Source organism: Ranitomeya imitator, chromosome 6 (assembly GCF_032444005.1).
Source record: "Ranitomeya imitator isolate aRanImi1 chromosome 6, aRanImi1.pri, whole genome shotgun sequence".
NCBI lineage: Eukaryota > Metazoa > Chordata > Amphibia > Anura > Dendrobatidae > Ranitomeya > Ranitomeya imitator.
In genome coordinates, this window is record NC_091287.1 from 135,008,717 (window position 1) to 135,029,900 (window position 21,184).

At 43.2% G+C, this 21,184-nt stretch overlaps 1 protein-coding gene and 1 non-coding gene across 5 annotated transcripts in view; both read left to right on the plus strand.

Moving 5' to 3' along the window:
- The window catches only part of ULK4 (unc-51 like kinase 4), a 941,213-nt gene that overhangs the window by 537,340 nt on the left and 382,689 nt on the right, over positions 1-21,184 (plus strand). For all 4 annotated transcript variants that reach the window (XM_069730129.1, XM_069730128.1, XM_069730126.1 and 1 more), the window contains exon 32: positions 12,951-13,056. In XM_069730129.1, the coding sequence (XP_069586230.1) occupies positions 12,951-13,056 (106 nt within the window). The remainder of the gene's footprint in view (positions 1-12,950; positions 13,057-21,184) is intronic.
- LOC138643759 (U6 spliceosomal RNA) lies at positions 16,190-16,292 on the plus strand. Its single transcript, XR_011314274.1, has one exon. It is a non-coding gene; the product is annotated as a U6 spliceosomal RNA (small nuclear RNA).

A 21,184-nucleotide genomic window follows, 5' to 3' on the forward strand; every position in this document is an offset into this window, starting at 1 on the left:
CCCACCGGAGGTTTCTCCTGTGGGCCCAGGCACTGACACCTGCTGGCATACTAGCCAGCAGCTGCCTAGGGCCCCCATTGCTCCAGGGGCCCCTAGCCAGTGGGCAGCTGCTATGTGGGACCCCCGTGCCAGCAGAGCAGCAGCGGGTGACAGGAAGCAGAAGCCGGCTGCTGCGGCTAATGCCTGTTCCCGCTCCTAAAGAGAAATTAATATTCACTCTTCCCCACGCCCCCAAGGGCGTGGAGAGGGGTAAGTATTTATATCACTTGTGCATACCGACTGCTCTCCTTGGTTGTCTTACTGAGATGAGCAATGACAGAAAAAGTCATCAGAATGCAAGAGCGCTCTGTCACTTACAAATAGTGTGGTGCAGTCTGCAGCAGGCGAATGTGTCAGCTGTGTTATCAGTCATGACCGCACAGCTGACATGTTCGGCTGCTGCAGACTGCAGCGCACTATTTGTAAGTGACAGAGCGCCCTTTTGTCCTAATGACTTTTTATGTCATCGCTCTTCCCTGCGATGAACAAGCAGGGAGAGTGGTGTAGCTCTTGATAAGGCTAACACTGATTGGATGCGCTGCAGTCAATCAGTGTTAGCTTTGTTTATGTCCTCTTCTCCCTGGCTGTACAGCACAGCTCCAGTAATGAGCTCTCTTGTCATCCATAACGTGTGCTCCCCTCCCCCACTGTGTAAGCAGCAGTAGGAGATAGAGGACTCCCTTCTGCAGCTACAGTGGTTGAACAAGGGCCCCCATGCCAGCCTAAAAGTAAGTGTAAATGGGCGGCCTTAGTCTGGGGTGATAGAGGGGGACGGGCTAAGTTAGTTAGGGATGAATGAGGGCCCCATTAAATCATCTCTCCTTTCACTCCTGAGTGGCTGCACCTCCTCCCTCTATATCACCCCTGACTGAGCCCTCTCCCACTGTATGACCCCTGACTTAGCCCTCTCCCATTATGACCCGTGTCTCAGCCCTCTCCCACTATATGACCCCTGTCTGAGCCCTCTCCCACTATATGACCCCTGGCTGAGCCCTCTCCCACTATATGACCCGACTGAGCCCTCTCCCACTATATGACCCCTGACTGCACCCCCTCTCCCTGTATCACCCCTTCTGAATCCCCTTGTCCCAGAATCACGCTGACTCCGCCCCTGTATTACCACTCTCTGTGCCACCTCCCCCTGTATTATCCTGATTCAACCTCTTTCCCCCTGTATTACCTCCGACCGTGCCACCTCCCCCTCTATCACCCCTGGCAGTGCCACCTTCCTCTGTATCACCCTGATTGAGCCCCTCCTCCCGTATTACCCCTGACTGTCCCCTCCCCCTGTATCATGCCTGACTGAGCCCCCTTCCCCTGTATCACCCCTGACTCTGCCGCCTCCCTCTGTATCACGCCTAATTGAGCCCCTCTCCTCCTTTATCACCCCGAACTAAAAGTTTTCTTTCCCTACTACTAACAAAATGAGGCCCTTCATAAAACATTATGTCCATATAGGTGGCAGAGAGATTTATGTAAAAAGTGTATGGGGGAATGTGAGGGAAAGCTATTTCGATATTACTCCAATGTTATTATTATTTATTATTATAGTGTCATTTATTCCATGGCACTTTACATGTCAGGAGGGGGGTATACATAATAAAAACACATACAATAATCTTAAACAATACAAGTCACGACTTGTACAGTACAGTAGGAGAGAGGACCCTGCCGTGAGGGCTCACAATCTACAAGGGATGGATGAGGATACAATAGATGAGGGTAGAGTTGGTTGTGCAGCGGTTTGGTCGACCGGTGGTTATTGCAGGTTGTAGGCTTGTTGGAAGAGGTGGGTCTTCAGTTTCTTTTTGAAGGTTTCACTGGTAGGCGAGAGTCTGATATGTTGGGGGTAGAGAGTTTCAGAGTAGGGGTGATACGCGAGAGAAATCTTGTATGCGATTGTGGGAAGAGGAGATAAGAGGGGAGTAGAGAAGAAGATCTTGGGAGGATCGGAGGTTGCGTGCAGGTATGTACCAGGAGACGACGTCACAGATGTATGGAGGAGACAGGTTATGGATGGCTTTGTATGTCATGGTTTTGTACTGGAATCTCTGGGCAATGGGGAGCCAGTGAAGGGATTGACAGAGGGGAGAGGCCGGGGAATAGCGGGGAGTCAGGTGGATTAGTCGGGCAGCAGAGTTTAGAATAGATTGGAGGGGTGCGAGAGTGTTCGAGGGGAGGCCACAGAGCAGGAGGTTGCAGTAGTCAAGGCGGGAGATGATGCATGGACTAGTGTTTTTGCAGATTCTTGATTTAGGAATACATAAGTGATTTAGGACCCCCACCACTATAGAAGGGGACATTCACATAATGTATTTGCTACAGAAATCAAACAGAAAATTAACAGCGGAAATATCCACACACATATTGTGCAGATATTGCTTTGTTTACTGCTATGTAATGTCGCACCTTTACCACTGACCTGATTCTCTGTATTGCAGAGGATGAAATCGGTGGTGAATATCTGCAGCAAGAATTGACACTTTGTTCATGTTAAATCTGCATCGGTCAATTCATGCCGCGGATTTTCTCAGAGTATAGATGAGATGTCATAAAATCCTCTCCACTACACTGGTGCTGTAACACATTGGCTTAGTGGTTAATAAATACCAGAGGACATTTATCATTGAGTTTCAACCAAAATGTGGGCGCCAATCCCTTCTATATCATTAAGATGTGTACTACCTTATGGTATGCCCTATTAGTGTGTTTTACTGTACAATTAGTGGTCTTGTATTTATTTCTATGTAGCTACATAGTGGGCCCCAAGAATGATTTTCTCTGGTGGGCCCGAGGTGCTCCAGTCCGACACTGCTCTCAATATTCTGGTTTGGTATCTGGCATTAGCACTAGACACACCTAGACAGATGTTAGAGCTTCCTTGGCTTCAGTAACGTGGCTTAATCAGCAACATTGCTGATTTGAGTAAATGTGTTGTCAAGCTGAGAGTTTGCTAGGCAGTGACTTCCAAGGTACAAATTTCAAATACCAGCACAGATTTTAGTCTCACCTTCCCTGCCCGGTCTCTTGATTTAACGTGTCACTCTGCAAAAAACAAACTATCCCAGACCTATCTTGGTCAAAGCAAGACAGACTTCCAGCACAGTGAGAGGTCAGGTTATACAGCCTATTAAACTCTGTGGAGAGGAGCATCAACCCCTTTCTGACCTCAGACGGGATAGTACGTCCGAGGTCAGAAGCCCCGATTTGATGCAGGGCTCTGCGGTGAGCCCGCACCAAAGCCGGGACTTGTCAGCTGTTTTGAACAGCTGACATGTGCCCGCAATAGGCGCGGGCAGGATCGCGATCTGCCCGCACCTATTAACTAGTTAAATGCCGCTGTCAAACGCAGACAGCGGCATTTAACTACTGCATCCGGCCGGGCGGCTGGAAATGACGTCATCGCCGACCCCCATCACATGATCGGGGGTCGGCGATGCGTCTCCATTGTAACCATAGAGGTCCTTGAGACCTCTATGGTTACTGATCGCCGGTGGCTGTGAGCGCCACCCTGTGGTCGGCGCTCACAGCACACCTGCATTTCTGCTACAGAGCTATGTTGCAGAGCCGATCACGTTGTGCCTGCTTCTAGCCTCCCATGGAGGCTATTGATCATGGCAAAAGTGAAAAAAAAAAAGTTGAAAAAAATGTTAAAAAAATTAAAAAAAATATAAAAGTTTCAATCACACCCCTTTCGCCCCAATCAAAATAAATCCATAAAAAAATATCAAATCTACACATATTTGGTATTGCCGCGCTCAGAATCGCCCGATCTATCAATTAAAAAAAAAGCATTAACCTGATCGCTAAACAGCGTAGCGGGAAAAAAATTTGAAATGCCAGAATTACATTTTTTTGGTCGCCGCGACATTGCATTAAAATGCAATAACGGGCGATCAAAAGAACGTATCTGCACCGAAATGCTATCATTAAAAACGTCATCTCGGCACGCAAAAAATAAGCCCTCAACTGACCCCAGATCACGAAAAATGGAGACGCTACGGTTATCAGAAAATGGCGCAATTTTTTTTTTTTTAGCAAAGTTTCGATTTTTTTTTCACCACTTAGATAAAAAATAACCTAGTGATGTTAGGTGTCTATGAACTCGTAATGACCTGGAGAATCATAATGCCAGGTCAGTTTTAGCATTTAGTGAACCTAGCAAAAAAGCCAAACAAAAAACAAGTGTGGGACTGCACTTTTTTTGCAATTTCACCGCACTTGGAATTTTTTTTCCTGTTTTCTAGTACACGACATGCTAAAACCAATGACGTCGTTCAATAGTACAACTCATCCCGCAAAAAATAAGCCCTCACATGGCCAAATTGACGGAAAAATAAAATAGTTATGGCTCTGTGAAGGAGGGGAGCGAAAAACGAACACGGAAAAACAAAAAATCCCAAAGTCATGAAGGGGTTAAGCACACAAAGCACAAAAAAACAAAACAAACAAACTATTCTGCTGCAGCTTTCAATAAACGTATTTCATTCCAGAGCTGGATTCACAACTTTTTTACCTGCTGTGTTTTGATGTTTTGGAGGATTTTTAAGTTCTCTTTTTGTGGTTTTGCTGTTTATGTTTAGTGATAGGACTCGCTAGCGTAAGAGCCCTTGATGCGGGTTGTGAGTTTGCATATCTTGGCCAAAATATCACCTAATACCTCACATATTTTTGTATGTGTTTCCTGCACTTTATTTTTCAGGGTGCAGCTGGGCCCATTTCTTGTAAACTGTGGTGTCTGTTCACTTGGGATGCATTTGGATAGCACTGGGCAGCCCGCCTGATCTAATAGTATGGGCGTCACCAATAGGTTGTAATCCAGATGATCTGCATCACCTGTATGTGAACAGCGCCGCATACAAACACTATTGTGCATTAATATACCAAGCAATCACCTTCTCCATGGATTGGCAGGCTGAGAGTGGTTGTCTCATCGGTATTTTTGCACCTGTGTTGCCGCCATCTTAACTACATGTGTCCACTGCATCCTGACAGTGCATTTGTATGGAGGCCTGGGCAGGTAAACATATCTGCCTTTTTTTGCTGTTTTTTGAGGATTTTTAAGACCTCTTTTTGTGGTTTTGCTGGATTCACAACTACACAGCTACTTAAAGAGTAACCATTGTTTTAATATTGATTTCCATAAATTAATTGTATACATAAGAATAAGAAACTTTATATTACAGTTATATGAAAAAGTTTGGGCACCCCTATTAATCTTAAGCTTAATGTTTTATAAAAATTGTTTTTTTGCAACAGCTATTTCAGTTTCATATATCTAATAACTGTTGGACACCGCAATGTGTCTGCCTTGAAATGAGGTTTATTGTAATAACAGAAAATGTGCAATCTGCATTCAAACAAAATTTGGCAGGTGCATAAGTATGGGCACCCCACCAGAAAAGTGACATTAATATTTAGCAGATCCTCCTTTTGCAAAAATAACAGCCTCTAGTCGCTTCCTGTAGCTTTTAATGAGTTCCTGGATGAAGGTATTTTTGACCATTCCTCTTTACAAAACAATTCCAGTTCAGTTAAGTTTGATGGTCGCCGAGCATGGACAGCCCTCTTCAAGTGATCCCACAGATGTTCAATGATATTCAGGTCTGGGGACTGGGATGGCCATTCCAGAACAGTGTAATTGTTCCTCTGCATGAATGCCTGAGTAGATTTGGAGCGATGTTTTGGATCATTGTCTTGCTGAAAGATCCATCCCCTGCGTAACTTCAACTTTGTCACTGATTCATGAACATTATTATCAAGAATCTGCTGATACTGAGAGGAATCCATGCATCCCTCAACATTATCAAGATTCCCGGTGCCGGCATTTTCCACACAGCCCCAAAGCATGATGGAACCTCCACCAAATTTTACTGTGGGTAGCAAGTGTTTTTTTTTTGGGAATGCTGTGTTTTTTGGCCGCCATGCATAACGCCTTTTTGTATGACCAAACAACTCAATCTTGGTTTTATCAGTCCACAGGACATTCTTCCAAAAAGAAATTGGCTTCTCCAAATGTGCTTTTGCATACCTCAGCCGACTCTGTTTGTGGCATGCTTGCAGAAACTGTTTTTTTTCGCATCACTCTCCCATACAGCTTCTCCTTGTGCAAAGTGCGTTGTATAGTTGACCGATGCACAGTGACACCATCTGCAGCAAGTTGATGCTGCAGCTCTCTGGAGGTGGTCTGAGGATTGTCCTTGACTGATCTCACCATTCTTCTTCTCTGCCTTTCTGATGTTTTTCTTGGCCTGCCACTTCTGGCCTTAACAAGAACTGTACCTGTGTTCTTCCATTTCCTTACTATGTTCCTCACAGTGGAAATTGAGAGGTTAAATCTCTGAGACAGCTTTTTGTATCCTTCCTCTGAACAACTATGTTGAATAATCTTTGTTTTCAGATCATTAGACAGTTGTTTTGAGGAGCCCATGATGCCACTCTTCAGAGGAGATTCAAACAGGAGAACAACTTGCAAGTGGCCACTTTAAGTAGCTTTTCTCATGATTGCATACACCTAGCTATGAAGTTCAAAGCTCAATGAGGTTAGCTAACCAAAAAAGTGCTTTAGTAAGTCAGTAAAAATTAGGTAGGAGTATTTAAAACAAGAATATGATAAGGGTGCCCATACTTATGCACCTGTCAAATTTTGTTTGAATGCAGATTGCACATTTTCTGTTAGTAGAATAAACCTCATTTCAAGGCAGAAACATTACTGTGTCCAACAGTTATTAGATATATGAAACTGAAATAGCTGTTGCAAAAAAAAAAACAATTTTTATAAAACATTAAGCTTAAGATTAATAGGGGTGCCCAAACTTTTACGTTTAACTGTATATCATATTACATTTTTTTTCTCCTCCTGGACTGCTAGTGCTCTTTAATTCTCAATTTACAGGTAAAATCTGTTTTCAGTGAATACGGACTTATCCATTACTGAGATAGGAGATGACAGTTTGACTGTAGCAGTCATTTTAGTAGAACCTACGGGTTGTCTACCTTCAGCTCCTCCCTCCATCGTAACGTTTTAAAAGCACCAACTATCATCTTTCAGTAATGGGAAAATCTGTCTTTACTGAATTCAGATTTTACCCCTGAATTGAGAGTGAAAGATCAGTCCAAGAGGTAAAAGGAGCAGATTTCTCAGATCATACAGTATTACAAAGCTGCTTGTAATTGATACAGTTATAAAATTAAAACAATTACTTTTTAAAGAAGGAAAAGCAGTAATCACTCTTGTCATTGTGTGCTGTGTTTAGGAGACAAAATAGCAGCTGGACTCTGCCCACTGGCTCAGAGAGAACCGAAAATTGCAGAGGGAAAAAGTGGTGTAAAATGCAAGATACAAGTAATATGGCTGGAAACAATGTTACTCCTCATATACACACATGACAGAATATTTTGAAAAGTTAGCTGAAGCTACAGATATGTTTTATGTATTTATTTTTTTAAATACCCCTGGTAAAGAGAAAGTGGTTGATATGTGCAGCTAGGTGTTTTATTTGGAGGGTTTTGAAAAATGAAGCTCAGTGTGTTTGGACTTCAGCATACTTACGTAGAAGAAGAAGTTGATGGTTGTGACCAGCCCTCCTCATAGCTCCGCCATACATCATTTGTGGTTTAGGGGATGAAAGCAAATTTGTACTCAGTGCCCAAAGTTAATATCCTCACACTTTCCAGCCACTCTTTTTTACTTTGACACTTGGGCTGTGTCAGTATGTTTTTGTGCACAGAGTTGATTGAATAAGCATATAAACAGTTGTATATTTTACCTATAATCAGATTTGCTACTTTCCTTGTATTTCTTTGCAGTGCCCTTGGTGTTTCATGGCTGTCCTTCTTAAACACAGAAGCAATTAGTTTTGAGAAGGCTGATTCTTCAGGGTCCAGTGCTTCCATGCCTTTCATTTGCAAAAGCTGCACATTTTAATGAAGTTGTTTCATCTGTGTTGCCAAACACTAGAATTTTGCTGCTTCAAGTCTAATTATCTCAGTTGGCGATTGCTGTGTTTTATTAAAGCTGTCAAACGTACTGTTCATTAAATGCCCACATTTGCGGCATCTCTCCCACAAATAACATCAACTTGTTCTGCTGATGGATTGAAAGAACATATTTCCTCCTTAATCTTGACAAATCGATTTTACCAGTCATAACACGTTCTTAGACTGTTGGACCCCTTGTGGTGAGCATTCGTGTGTTTGTGTCAAACTGATAGAGGTTCTTGTATAATCCTCCAATAAATATGTTAAAGATTGAGGAACTGAAAAAGTTTGGAAGACTAAGTAAAACGGCAGTGGAAAAACCATCCCATTATTCCTTTTTGCAGTTTTAGGCAAGTTTCACATGGGCATATTATAGCTCCATTGTTGTAGACGCAAGTCCACAATTATAGAGACCCAAAGGGTTTGATGATGCTATCAGTTTAGGTCATTGGTGCCATGTTTGGCTGGTCTTGCAGCTGTCTGAAATTGTGCCGTCTTACCATTTCAGGGCGGTGCGCCTTAACACATAACCAGGATAGGTTTTAGTGACTTGTTATTGAACAATAAATTTTCCAACTCAATGACAAAAAGAAGAGGTATGGAAAAATAGACCCAAATTAATATCTTTTTCTGTTAAAACCTTTTTGATTTGGATTTCAATTTTTGTTAAGGTAACATATACGGTAATCAAAATGAAAAAAAAAAAAATCAAATGTTTTTTACAGGTTACAAAATGTTGGAATATTAAAAAAAAAGTTCAAATTAAGCCCCCCAATGATTGCGTGCATATTCTGATATGTCATAATTTGCTGCAGGGAGTTTGACACTTTGGGCATTCTGTAGCAAATTAGTTATTTTTATCAGTTTGACTGTTAAATGCTACCCATCTTAATACCTGTAGCAGATACTGTAGGTACTGCTGTCTTCAAAAAGTAAAAGAAAGATCTTGCATAGCACTGCACGACTACGTATAGCATTATACCGGTAGCAGTAAATGGGACCATTTAGTGGGTACACTCTCTGTCCAAATTTTTAGCCACATAAGAATGATGACTTGCCAATTTTTGCCCCTCTGGCTTTAGAGTCCTGTTTTTATTACAATCTTTATGAAAATAGGTCTATACAACAGGGGCATAAGTAGTTGTTATTTTATTTCTCAAATATTAAAAAAATACACCAAACATAGTGTGACAAACACTCATGAAGAGTGATTGCTTGATAGGGTTATAATAATAATAATAATCTTTATATAGCACCAACATATTCTGCAGCGCTTTACAGTTTAACAGTATCAAACACAACAGACATAAGTAACAATGTTAACAATACAATAATAATAATAATAATAATTTTTATTTATATAGCGCCAACATATTCCGCAGCGCTTTACAAATTATAGACGGGAATTGTACAGACAATAGACATTACAGCATAACAGAAATATAGTTCAATACAGATACCAGGAGGAATGAGGGCCCTGCTCGCAAGCTTACAAACTATGAGGAAAAGGGGAGACACGAGAGGTGGATGATAACAATTGCTTTAGTTATTCGGACCAGCCATAATGTAAGGCTCAGGTGTTCATGTAAACTGCATGAACCAGTTATCTGCCTAAGTATGTAGCAGTACAGACACAGAGGGCTAATACTGCATAAAGTGTATGAGAACATGATGCGAGGAACCTTTTTTTTTTTTTTTTTTTATAAATAGGCCACACAGGGATCGTTAGGTTAATGCATTGAGGTGGTAGGCCAGTCTGAACAAATGAGTTTTTAGGGTACGCTTAAAACTGTGGGGATTGGGGATTAATCGTATTAACCTAGGTAGTAAATTCCAAAGAATCGGCGCAGCACGTGTAAAGTCTTGGAGACGGGAGTGGGAGGTTCTGATTATTGAGGATGCTAACCTGAGGTCATTAGCGGAGCGGAGGGCACGGGTAGGGTGGTAGACTGATACCAGGGAGGAGATGTAGGGTGGTGCTGAGCCATGGAGTGCTCTGTGGATAAGGGTAGTAGTTTTGTACTGGATTCTGGAGTGGATGGGTAGCCAGTGTAATGACTGGCACAGGGTAGAGGCATCGGTGTAACGGTTGGTGAGGAATATGATCCTGGCTGCAGCATTCAGGACAGATTGGAGCGGGGAGAGTTTTGCAAGAGGGAGGCCGATTAGTAGAGAGTTACAATAGTCCAGACGAGAATGAATAAGTGAAACAGTAAGAGTTTTTGCAGAGTCGAAAGTAAGAAAAGGGCGAATTCTAGAAATGTTTTTGAGATGCAGGTAAGAAGAGCGAGCCAATGATCGGATGTAGGGGGTGAATGAAAGGTCAGAATCAAGGATGACCCCAAGGCAGCGGGCATGTTGCTTTGGAGTAATGGTGGAACCGCACACGGAGATGGCAATGTCAGGCAAAGGTAGGTTAGTAGAGGGAGAGAACACGAGGAGTTCTGTTTTTGACAGGTTTAGTTTCAGATAGAGGGAGGACATGATGTTAGAGACAGCGGTAAGACAATCACTGGTGTTTTCTAAAAAGGTCGGTGTGATATCAGGAGAAGAAGTGTATAATTGGGTGTCGTCAGCATAGAGATGGTACTGGAAACCAAATCTACTGATTGTTTGTCCAATAGGGGCAGTATACAACGAGAAGAGGAGGGGGCCTAGGACTGATCCTTGAGGAACCCCAACAGTAAGGGGAAGGTGAGAGGAGGAGGAACCAGCAAAACATACAGTGAAGGATCGGTCAGAGAGATAGGAGGAGAACCAGGAGAGAACGGTGTCCTTGAGGCCGATGGAGCGGAGCATAGTGAGGAGGAGCTGATGATCCACAGTATCGAATGCTGCAGAGAGATCCAAGAGATAATTAAAGCAAAATAAAATGCCCCTGCTCATGAGAGCTTACAATCTACAATGAGGTGGGGGAGATACAAAGCACAGGTGTGTATTTACAATGATGTATTTACAATGATGGTCCAGCCATCTTCAGCCGGTGGGGGATAGATGGAGATAGTGAATGGGCTACACACAAACATAAAAAGAGTTTGATTAGGGAACGTGATAGGCTGCTCTGAACAAATGTGTTTTGAGGGAGCGCCTAAAACTATGCAAATTGTGGATGGTCCTAATATCTTGGGGTAGAGTGTTCCAGAGGATTGGCGCAGCACGGCAGAAGTCTTGGAGTCAGGAGTGGGAGGTATGGATTAGTGCAGAGGTTAGTTGAAAGTCATTTGCAGAGCGCAGCGGTCGGTTAGACAGGAATGAGGGAGGAGATGTAAGGGAGTGCTGCACTGTGGAGAGCTTTGTGGGTGAGAACAAGTACTTTGAATTGTATCCTGTAATGAATGGGCAGCCAATGTAATGACTGGCGAAGAGCAGACGCGTCTGAGTAACGATTAGCCAGATGGACAACCCTGGCTGCTGCATTAAGGATGGACTGGAGAGGGGAAAGTCGCGTGAGGGGGAGGCCAATTAATAGAGCATTGAAGCAGTCCAGGCGGGAGTGGATCAAGGCGACAGTAAGTTTTTGTTGTTTCCATGGTGAGAAAAGGGCAAATTCTAGAGATGTTCTTTAGGTGTAAGCGGCACGAGTGGGCAAGAAATTGTTTATGGGAGGTGAAGGAGAGATTGGAGTCAAACATAACACCCAGACAGCACGCCTGCTGCCGGGGTGTTATTATGGTGCCATAATTATAGCAATCTATAATATCAGATCATGCATAATAGCATACGCCTCTATAATATCTTTCATCAAACTTCAGTAGCAGCCTAATAAATGCCTACAAGGTTCCTAGAAATATCCTGTATTATTCGTACCTGTCTGAAGAGGTTGGCACCCTAGAGAGTACAAGACATGGCACTCATCCTCCTGTTTTTATTACCACCCTTCCCCCAGTGTTGTTTTTGTAAAGTGTGTCTATGAGAAAGCCTTGTGGTCTTGATGAAACTTCAGTGTGCCTTTGAAGATATTTCCTGCTGGTTAGAGACATAACATAAGGTTCCTGGGTCCCAGGTCAAAGTGTGTTGAATCGATAATTGTTTGGTAGATGGACATTGAGAGCCTTCAGAAGGGTGTGTTCACATGCGGCACATACGTTGCAATTTACAGTGGCATATCTGCGTATGAAATGTTGAGGAACGTCATGCAGGCATTGTGTAAATTAACCAACTCTGCAGATCCGAAATCTAAAGCACGTTGATTTATGATGCAGGTGTTACTGCGGATTTCAACCTTTACAATGGAAAAGGTAAAATGTGCGTCTTATGAAATCCGAAGCGGAAATGCTATAGTGAAATCCACAGCAGGAAAACGGCAGACATTTTTAATGTATTCTAAGTCTGGATGACTAATGGCCCAATCACCCAACTGGATGAAGAAAAGTTTACAATACGTTGCGTGCAATCCATTATATGTCAGATTTATGTGGCATATCATATTGTGAATTGGACAATGCACTTGTTCTGAGTGGCAAATTAATGATATTGTATGAGGGCACTTTACACACATATTTCCATCTGTCATTTATGGAAACAATAACTTGTGTGTCTTAATAGCTGTGTCATTTGCTTTTTATATAGACTGGCCTTAATACTTTTTTTGTTCCTTTTATTATGTGGTCCTCAGACATGAATGAAGGATATTGTCATGTTAGGGTTTGTAAATAAAATCTCTCTTCTTACATGCTTCAGAAATAATTAGACCCACTGGTGGAAGGCAATAAAAGAATCATTTGTCTTCGTAAAGTATAGAATAGATCTGAAAACTGTTCTTGTTTAATAAAAGACAGATCTCAGAAATATGTGGCTGCTGGGATTGTACACTGTGCGGTGAAGTCTCCATCGTCTGCACCGCGTGGAAGCTTCTCATGTGCAGTAATTAGTAGTAACACAACTACATGGACAGTGCGAGGGGCTCACTGTGTTCACTTTGTTTATTGCAGACACATCAAGATAATGTGCTTGGAAATGTCATTCACAACGTGATTTCTTTATTATACAATTTGGTGGCTCAGAAAGATACAAACTTGAAGCTTCTCTATGAGCAGGGTAAGTACATCATACATAATTTATGTGTAATTGGAGATACATTTTGTCTGGGGGGAGTTTTTTTTATATAATATCAGTCCTCAAGTATGTAAATTAAAGGAAACCTGTCACTAGGTCTCCCGTTTTTATTCTGCTGCCAGCACCTTATGTGTCTCCTAATTAAGATCCTACCTATCCGTTCTGTGCCACTTTGGAGCCAAGCATACTGCTAAAAATTATCTTTATACACCCATCTTCCGGTATGGCAATCAGCACTGAGCGGTCGAATGGGCATGTACAGACCAACATTAGCGCCTGCTGTGTGCTCACTAACCTGACTCTTCTACTTTTGTATGACGGGGCCAGGTGAGAGAGCTCACAACCGGCAGCAAAGCTGACCTGTACATACCCCTTGGACTGCCCGTTTCTGTTTACCATACAGGAGAGCTGTGTACAGAGATTAATTTTAGCGATATGCTTGGCTGCAACGGCGCATGGAGCAAATCTTTAGTATACTAATTAGGAGGCACATAGCAATCTTGCATCAATTTATTAGCAGGAATTCTGACGACTGGTTTCCATTGAATCCAATTTGTTACACTGTGTAAAATCAATTAGGCTAGGTCCACAGGATTTGGGTGTCGGTACTGTGCCTAAATCCGCATTAAATCTGCTAACATCCTGTCTCCAATGCCAATGAGTATTTCAGGTTTGTCAGGTGACATCAAGCCCCAAGGGTAGTAATGAAGAGGCATCAATAAGACGCCCCCATTGCTATCCCCATAGTCACATTGTAAGAAAACACAGACACCCAGAAAAAAGTCATTTAATTAAAAGGAAGACGCAGACTCCTTTAATAATCTTAATTAAATCTTAATTAAATACTTACGACCTTGCCCATTCCCCCAATGCCCTCTTCATCTGCAAAAGAGGTAAAAAAACAAACAACAATATTCCTCAATTTTCCACACAGAGATGCTTTTAATCCATTTGTCCTACGACAGGTCTAGCTCTGCTACATCTAGATGGCAGGTTGCATGATGCGACCATGTCATGTCACCCAGTAGACACTGAGCACCGTGTTCTCAGTGTCTGCCTGTGAACTGCCATTCCCTGTCTGAGGGCACCGCAATCATGAGAAGGTTCTCCAGCTCACGGTGCCGTCTGACGGGTCCTGTGAACTCGCTGCCAATGAACTCACTTCACCTATTTGACGTCAGCGCGAGCGCCATGGGAAATTTTCTGACATGCATGTGTCTACTGGAGGCTTGACTTGTTTAGTTGCTGTTTTCTGTAATATTTCAAAGATATACGATACGATACACTTTATTGATCCCGTGGGAAATTATGGTATCACAGCAGCACAACTTAAATCATAAAAATCATAAAGGAATTACATAGTTGACATGACAGTGGAGTTGACAGAAGAACATTATACATTATACATTAGAATACACAACAAGTGAACTGAAATGTAGAGAAATAAGTAGACATTCACCTTGGTGGTTTAACCCTAATGTTATTATTGTACATTCCCATGGCAGTTGGCACAAACGATTTCCTATATTTTTCCTTCTTACACCTCAGAAGTATTAGCCGGTTACTGAAGGTGCTCTTCTGTCTCATGAATAGCTCATAAAGTGGATGTGCATTATTGTTCATAATTGTCATACACTTTTTCAGAGTTCTTCTCTCCACTACCTCCCCAAAAGAGTCCAGCTTGCAGCCCACAGCAGAACTTGCCTTCATCAGTCTGCTCTCATCGCAAGTGAGCCCTGCTGTGTGTAGCACAAGCAATCAGATGATTGCAGCTTCTAGTCCCCCATGGAGTCTATTGAAGCAATTAAAAAAGTAAAAAAAAAAAAAAATGTTTAAAAAAAATAAAAGTTCAAATCACCCCCATTCGCCCCATTCAAAGTAAAACAATTAAAAAAAATAAATAAATACACATATTTGGTATCGCCGCATTTAGAATCGCCCAATATATAAAAATAATTAATCCAATTGGTAAATGCAATACCGAAAAAAGAACCTTCACAAAAAGACCAAATAATAAAAAATATGTATAAACTTTATTGAAACTCACATTAAAAACATAAATGCTGGGACAGTGACCACTAGTGCAGCAAAACACAGTGGGACCCACATAAGAACCAACCTCACAAAAGCAGTATGGCAATCAAGATAACAGGCTGGATATAACCATAAAGTGTTATATAAATGTCCATGGTATACACAAAAGCATGGGATAAAGATCAATACATAAATATACGTAGATATAAGTAAACGAACAGCACCTAAAACATAGCGCTAAAAAATACAGGACATGAGCACACAATAGCCTAAACGTGTATACACACAATACTGCAGATGATGTTAAATATACGTATAGTTACCAGGAGGAGGAACTCGGGGACCCACCACACCCGACGCGCGTTTCGCAATGAAATGCTTCGTCCAGGGGGTCAATTGGTAAACGGTGTAATGAGAAAAAAAAAATCAAAAAGCCAGAGTTCCTTTTTTTTGGTCTCTGCAATATTGCAATAACGGGCAATCAAAAAATTGTATCTACACCGATATGGTATCAATAAAAATGTCAAATCGGCGCGCAAAAAATAAGCCCTCACCTGGCCACAGTTCTCGAAAAATGGAGATGTGACAGGTCTTGGAAAATGGCAACTTTTTTTTTTTGTTGCAAAGTTTCGATTTTTTTTCACCTCTTCACTATACATATTTGGTATCTACGAACTCCTAATGACCTGGAGAATCATAATGGCAGGTCAGTTTTAGCTTTTAGTGAACATGGTAAAAAAAACAACAACAATAAACCATTGTGGAATTGCACTTTTTTTGCATTTTCACTGCACTTTTTTTCCTGTTTTCCAATACACAATATGGTAAAACCAATCATGTAATTCAAAAGTACAACTCGTCCTGCGAAAAAAAAAAAAAAAAAACAAGCCTTCATAACACCATATTAACAGAAAAATGACAAAGATATGGTTCTGGGAAGAAGGGGAGCAAAAAATGGAAATGCAAAAATGGAAATACCCCTGGTCTCCTTAAGGAGCTAATTTTATTACATAATCAATAGGTCACATGAAAGTAAGCAACTATGTAACACATCTTATTAGAGAAATCTGCTTCTTTCTCCTTGCTTCGACAGCACATATACTAAAATTGGAATGATACAGAGAAGATTAGCATGGCCCCTGCGCAAGGATGACACGCAAATTTGTGAAGCGTTCCATATTTGCTAGCTTCTTTCTCCTCCTGGACTGATCTTTCATTTTCAAAAGTGTCAACTCCCTTGTAAAATCTGTCTTCAGTGAATACAGATTTTACATTACTAATGGATTTTTTAAATACAGAGATAGGAGATAACCGTTGCAACTGATGATATTTATAATATAAGGCTGGGAGCGTCACTCTGTCCGAAGCCTTTATAGACTGTGCAAGCGCCGACGCAGTCTGGACCCCACAGAGTGACGCTCCCAGGAGATCGCGATATGCGTAAGCACTGAACGCACACCGCGATCTCCAACAGAGAAGCAGGGATGTGCCAGGAGGGTGAGTATAAGCTATATTCATCTGTCCCGTTCCAGCACTGCGCGCCGCTCCATCTTTCGGGTCCTCTGCCTGTGACGTTCACAGTTCAGAGGGCGCGATGATGCGCTTAATGCGCGCCGCCCTCTGACTGAACAGTCACAGCCAGAGGACCCCGAACACGGAGCGGCACGCAGCGCTGGATCAGGGCCAGGTGACTATAGCAAGTGTCGGGGGCCTGAGCTAGCGGCGACTCCGGCACCTGACCCCTACAGCGCGCCGGAGTCCCCGCCTGCTCAGGCCCCCCAGCACTCGGCGTCCAGCGATGATAGGTGAGTATGTTATTTTTTTAATATATCGCAGCAGCATACAGGGCATATACTATGGAGCATCTTATGGGGGCCATAAACCTTTATGGAGCAGTGTACGGGGCATATACTATGGAGCATCTTATGGGAGCCATAAACCTTTATGGAGCAGTGTACGAGGCATATACTATGGAGCATCTTATGGGTGCCATGAACCTTTATGGAGCAGTGTACGGGGCATATACTATGGAGCATCTTATGGGGGCCATAAACCTTTATGGAGCAGTGTACGGGGCACATACTATGGAGCATCTTATGGGGCCATAAACCATAATGGAGCAGCATATGAGGCATATACTATGGAGCATCTTATGGGGGCCATAAACCTTTATGGAGCAGCATACGGGGCATATACTATGGAGCATCTTATGGGGGCCATCAACCATAATGGAGCAGCATACGGGGCATATACTATGGAGCATTTTATGGGGGCCATCAACCATAATGGAGCAGCATACTGGGCATATACTATGGAGCATCTTATGGGGGCCATCAACCATAATGGAGCAGCATATGGGGCATATACTATGGAGCATCTTATGGGAGCCATCAGTTATAATGCAGCAGCATATGAGGCATATACTGTGGAGCATCTTATGGGGGTCATCAACCAAAATGCAGCAGCATATGAGGCATATACTATTGAGCATCTTATGGGGGCCATCAACCATAATGGAGCAGCATATTAGGCATATACTATGGAGCATCTTATGGGGCCATCAACCTTTATGGAGCAGCGTATGGGGCATATGGATGGGAGCAGCAAATTACAGAAAGGTGGCGCAGGATGGGAGCAGCACATGACAGAATGGGGGTGCAGGATGGCAGCAGCACATGACAGAACGAGGGCGCCGAATGGAAGCAGCACATGACAGGATGGGAGCAGCAAATGACAGAATGGAGGCGCAGGATGGGTGCAGCACATGTCAGAATGGAGGCACAGGATGGGTGCAGCACATGTCAGAATGAGGGCGCAGGATGGGAGCAGCACATGTCAGAATGGGGGCGCAGGATGGGAGCAGCACATGTCAGAATGGGGGCGCAGGATGGGAGCAGCACATGACAGGATGGGGGCGCAGGATGGAGCAGCTCTTGACAGGATGGGGACGCAGGATGGAGCAGCACATGACAGGATGGGGACACAGGATGGCAGCAGCACATGACAGAACGAGGGCGCCGAATGGAAGCAGCACATGACAGGATGAGAGCAGCAAATGACAGAATGGAGGCGCAGGATGGGTGCAGCACATGTCAGAATGGAGGCGCAGGATGGGTGCAGCACATGTCAGAATGGGGGCGCAGGATGGGAGCAGCACATGTCAGAATGGGGGCGCAGGATGGGAGCAGCACATGTCAGAATGGGGGCGCAGGATGGGAGCAGCACATGTCAGAATGGGGGCGCGCAGGATGGGTGCAGCACATGACAGGATAGGGGCGCAGGATGGAGCAGCACATGACAGGATGGGGGCGCAGGATGGAGCAGCTCTTGACAGGATGGGGACGCAGGATGGAGCAGCACATGACAGGATGGGGACACAGGATGGAGCAGCACATGACAGGATGGGGACGCAGGATGAAGCAGCACATACAAGGATGGAGACCATATACCAATATAAATGCTCGCCACCCGGGCGTAGAACGGCTAGTAAGATATATTAGAAAGTTACTATTAGGCCGGTGTCACACCCAGCATATGAAAATATGGTCCGTTATTTACGGCCGTAATACGCAGAAAAGTTCCCAAAATAGTGATTCGTATGTCATCCGTAAGCAGGGTGTGTCAGCGTATTTTGCGCATGGTATCCTCCGTATGTAATCCGAAAGGCATCCGTACTGCGAGGTATTCTCGCAGGCTTGCAATACGGACATACAATGGATCCATGGGCTCAAATAATCGTAAAAACATATACAGTTAGGGCCAGAAATATTTGGACAGTGACACAAGTTTTGTTATTTTAGCTGTTTACAAAAACATGTTCAGAAATACAATTATATATATAATATGGGCTGAAAGTGCACACTCCCAGCTGCAATATGATAGTTTCCACATCCAAATCGGAGAAAGGGTTTAGGAATCATAGCTCTGTAATGCATAGCGTCCTCTTTTTCAAGGGACCAAAAGTAATTGGACAATGGACTCTAAGGGCTGCAATTAACTCTGAAGGCGTCTCCCTCGTTAACCTGTAATCAATGAAGTAGTTAAAAGGTCAGAGGTGGATTCCAGGTGTGTGGTTTTGCATTTGGAAGCTGTTGCTGTGAGCAGACAACATGCGGTCAAAGGAACTCTCAATTGAGGTGAAGCAGAAGAACATCCTGAGGCTGAAAAAAATGAAAAAATCCATCAGAGAGATAGCAGACATGCTTGGAGTAGCAAAATCAACAGTTGGGTACATTCTGAGAAAAAAGGAATTGACTGGTGAGCTTGGGAACTCAAAAAGGCCTGGGCGTCCACGGATGACAACAGTGGTGGATGCTCGCCGCATACTTAATTTGGTGAAGAAGAACCCGTTCACAACATCAACTGAAGTCCAGAACACTCTCAGTGAAGTAGGTGTATCTGTCTCTAAGTCAACAGTAAAGAGAAGACTCCATGACAGTAAATACAAAGGGTTCACATCTAGATGCAAACCATTCATCAATACCAAAAATAGACAGGCCAGAGTTAAATTTGCAGAAAAACACCTCAAGAAGCCAGCTCAGTTCTGGAAAAGTATTCTATGGACAGATGAGACAAAGATCAACCTGTACCAGAATGATGGGAAGAAAAAAGTTTGGAGAAGAAAGGGAACGGCACATGATCCAAGGCACACCACATCCTCTGTAAAACATGGTGGAGGCAACGTGATGGCATGGGCATGCATGGCTTTCAATGGCACTGGGTCACTTGTGTTTATTGATGACATAAGAGCAGACAAGAGTAGCCGGATGAATTCTGAAGTGTACCGGGATATACTTTCAGCCCAGATTCAGCCAAATGCTGCAAAGTTGATTGGACGGTGCTTCATAGTACAGATGGACAATGACCCCAAGCATACAGCCAAAGCTACCCAGGAGTTCATGAGTGCCAAAAAGTGGCACATTCTGCAATGGCCAAGTCAATCTCCAGATCTAAACCCAATTGAGCATGCATTTCACTTGCTCAAATCCAGACTTAAGACGGAAAGACCCACAAACAAGCAAGACCTGAAGGCTGCGGCTGTAAAGGCCTGGCAAAGCATTAAGAAGGAGGAAACCCAGCGTTTGGTGATGTCCATGGGTTCCAGACTTAAGGCAGTGATTGCTTCCAAAGGATTTGCAACAAAATATTGAAAATAAAAATATTTTGTTTGGGTTATGTTTATTTGTCCAATTACTTTTGACCTCCTAAAATGTGGAGTGTTTGTAAAGAAATGTGTACAATTCCTACATTTTCTATCAGATATTTTTGTTCAACCCTTCAAATTAAACGTTACAATCTGCACTTGAATTCTGTTGTAGAGGTTTCATTTCAAATCCAATGTGGTGGCATGCAGAGCCCAACTCGCGAAAATTGTGTCACTGTCCAAATATTTCTGGCCCTAACTGTATACTCTCTCTCTCTCCTCTCCTCTCCTCTCCTCTTCTCTCTCTCTCTCTCTCTATATATATACATATATATATATATATGTATATATATATATGTATATTATAATATAACAGTAGGAGCGTCACTCTGTCCGAAGCCTTTATAGACTGCGCAAGCGCGACGCCCCTAGCGTTAGATTATAGCCAGTGTCCGTATTCTAGAAAAAAAAATGGCGCCGGAAAGCGCGAACTGCGCAGGCGCCGATTCCGGGAGCAGGGGGACATTTATGAGCTGGAAACAGGGGGCGTTTGGACACGATCCCGCCCTCATGACGCTGTGGCAGTTCATGCCACAGCAATTTCTTACTTAGGCCACCTGATTCCGGGCCATGAATGTCCCCCTGCTCCCGGAATCGGCGCCTGCGCAGTCCGCGCTTTCCGACGCCATTTTCTTGGATACTGCAGTAAAATGGCGCCGGAAAGCGCGAACTACGCAGGCGCCGATTCCGGGGGCAGGGGGACATTTATAGAGAATCATTGTATCTTGTGCAATCCGTATTTTCTGCACCTCTCATACGTCCGTAAAACTCGCTAGTGTGACGCCGGCCTTACTATTGATTTTATAAAATAACATTTTAAAAAAATGGTTACGCTTTAAATTTTTTAGTTTAATGCATCCCAAAAGTTTTTTT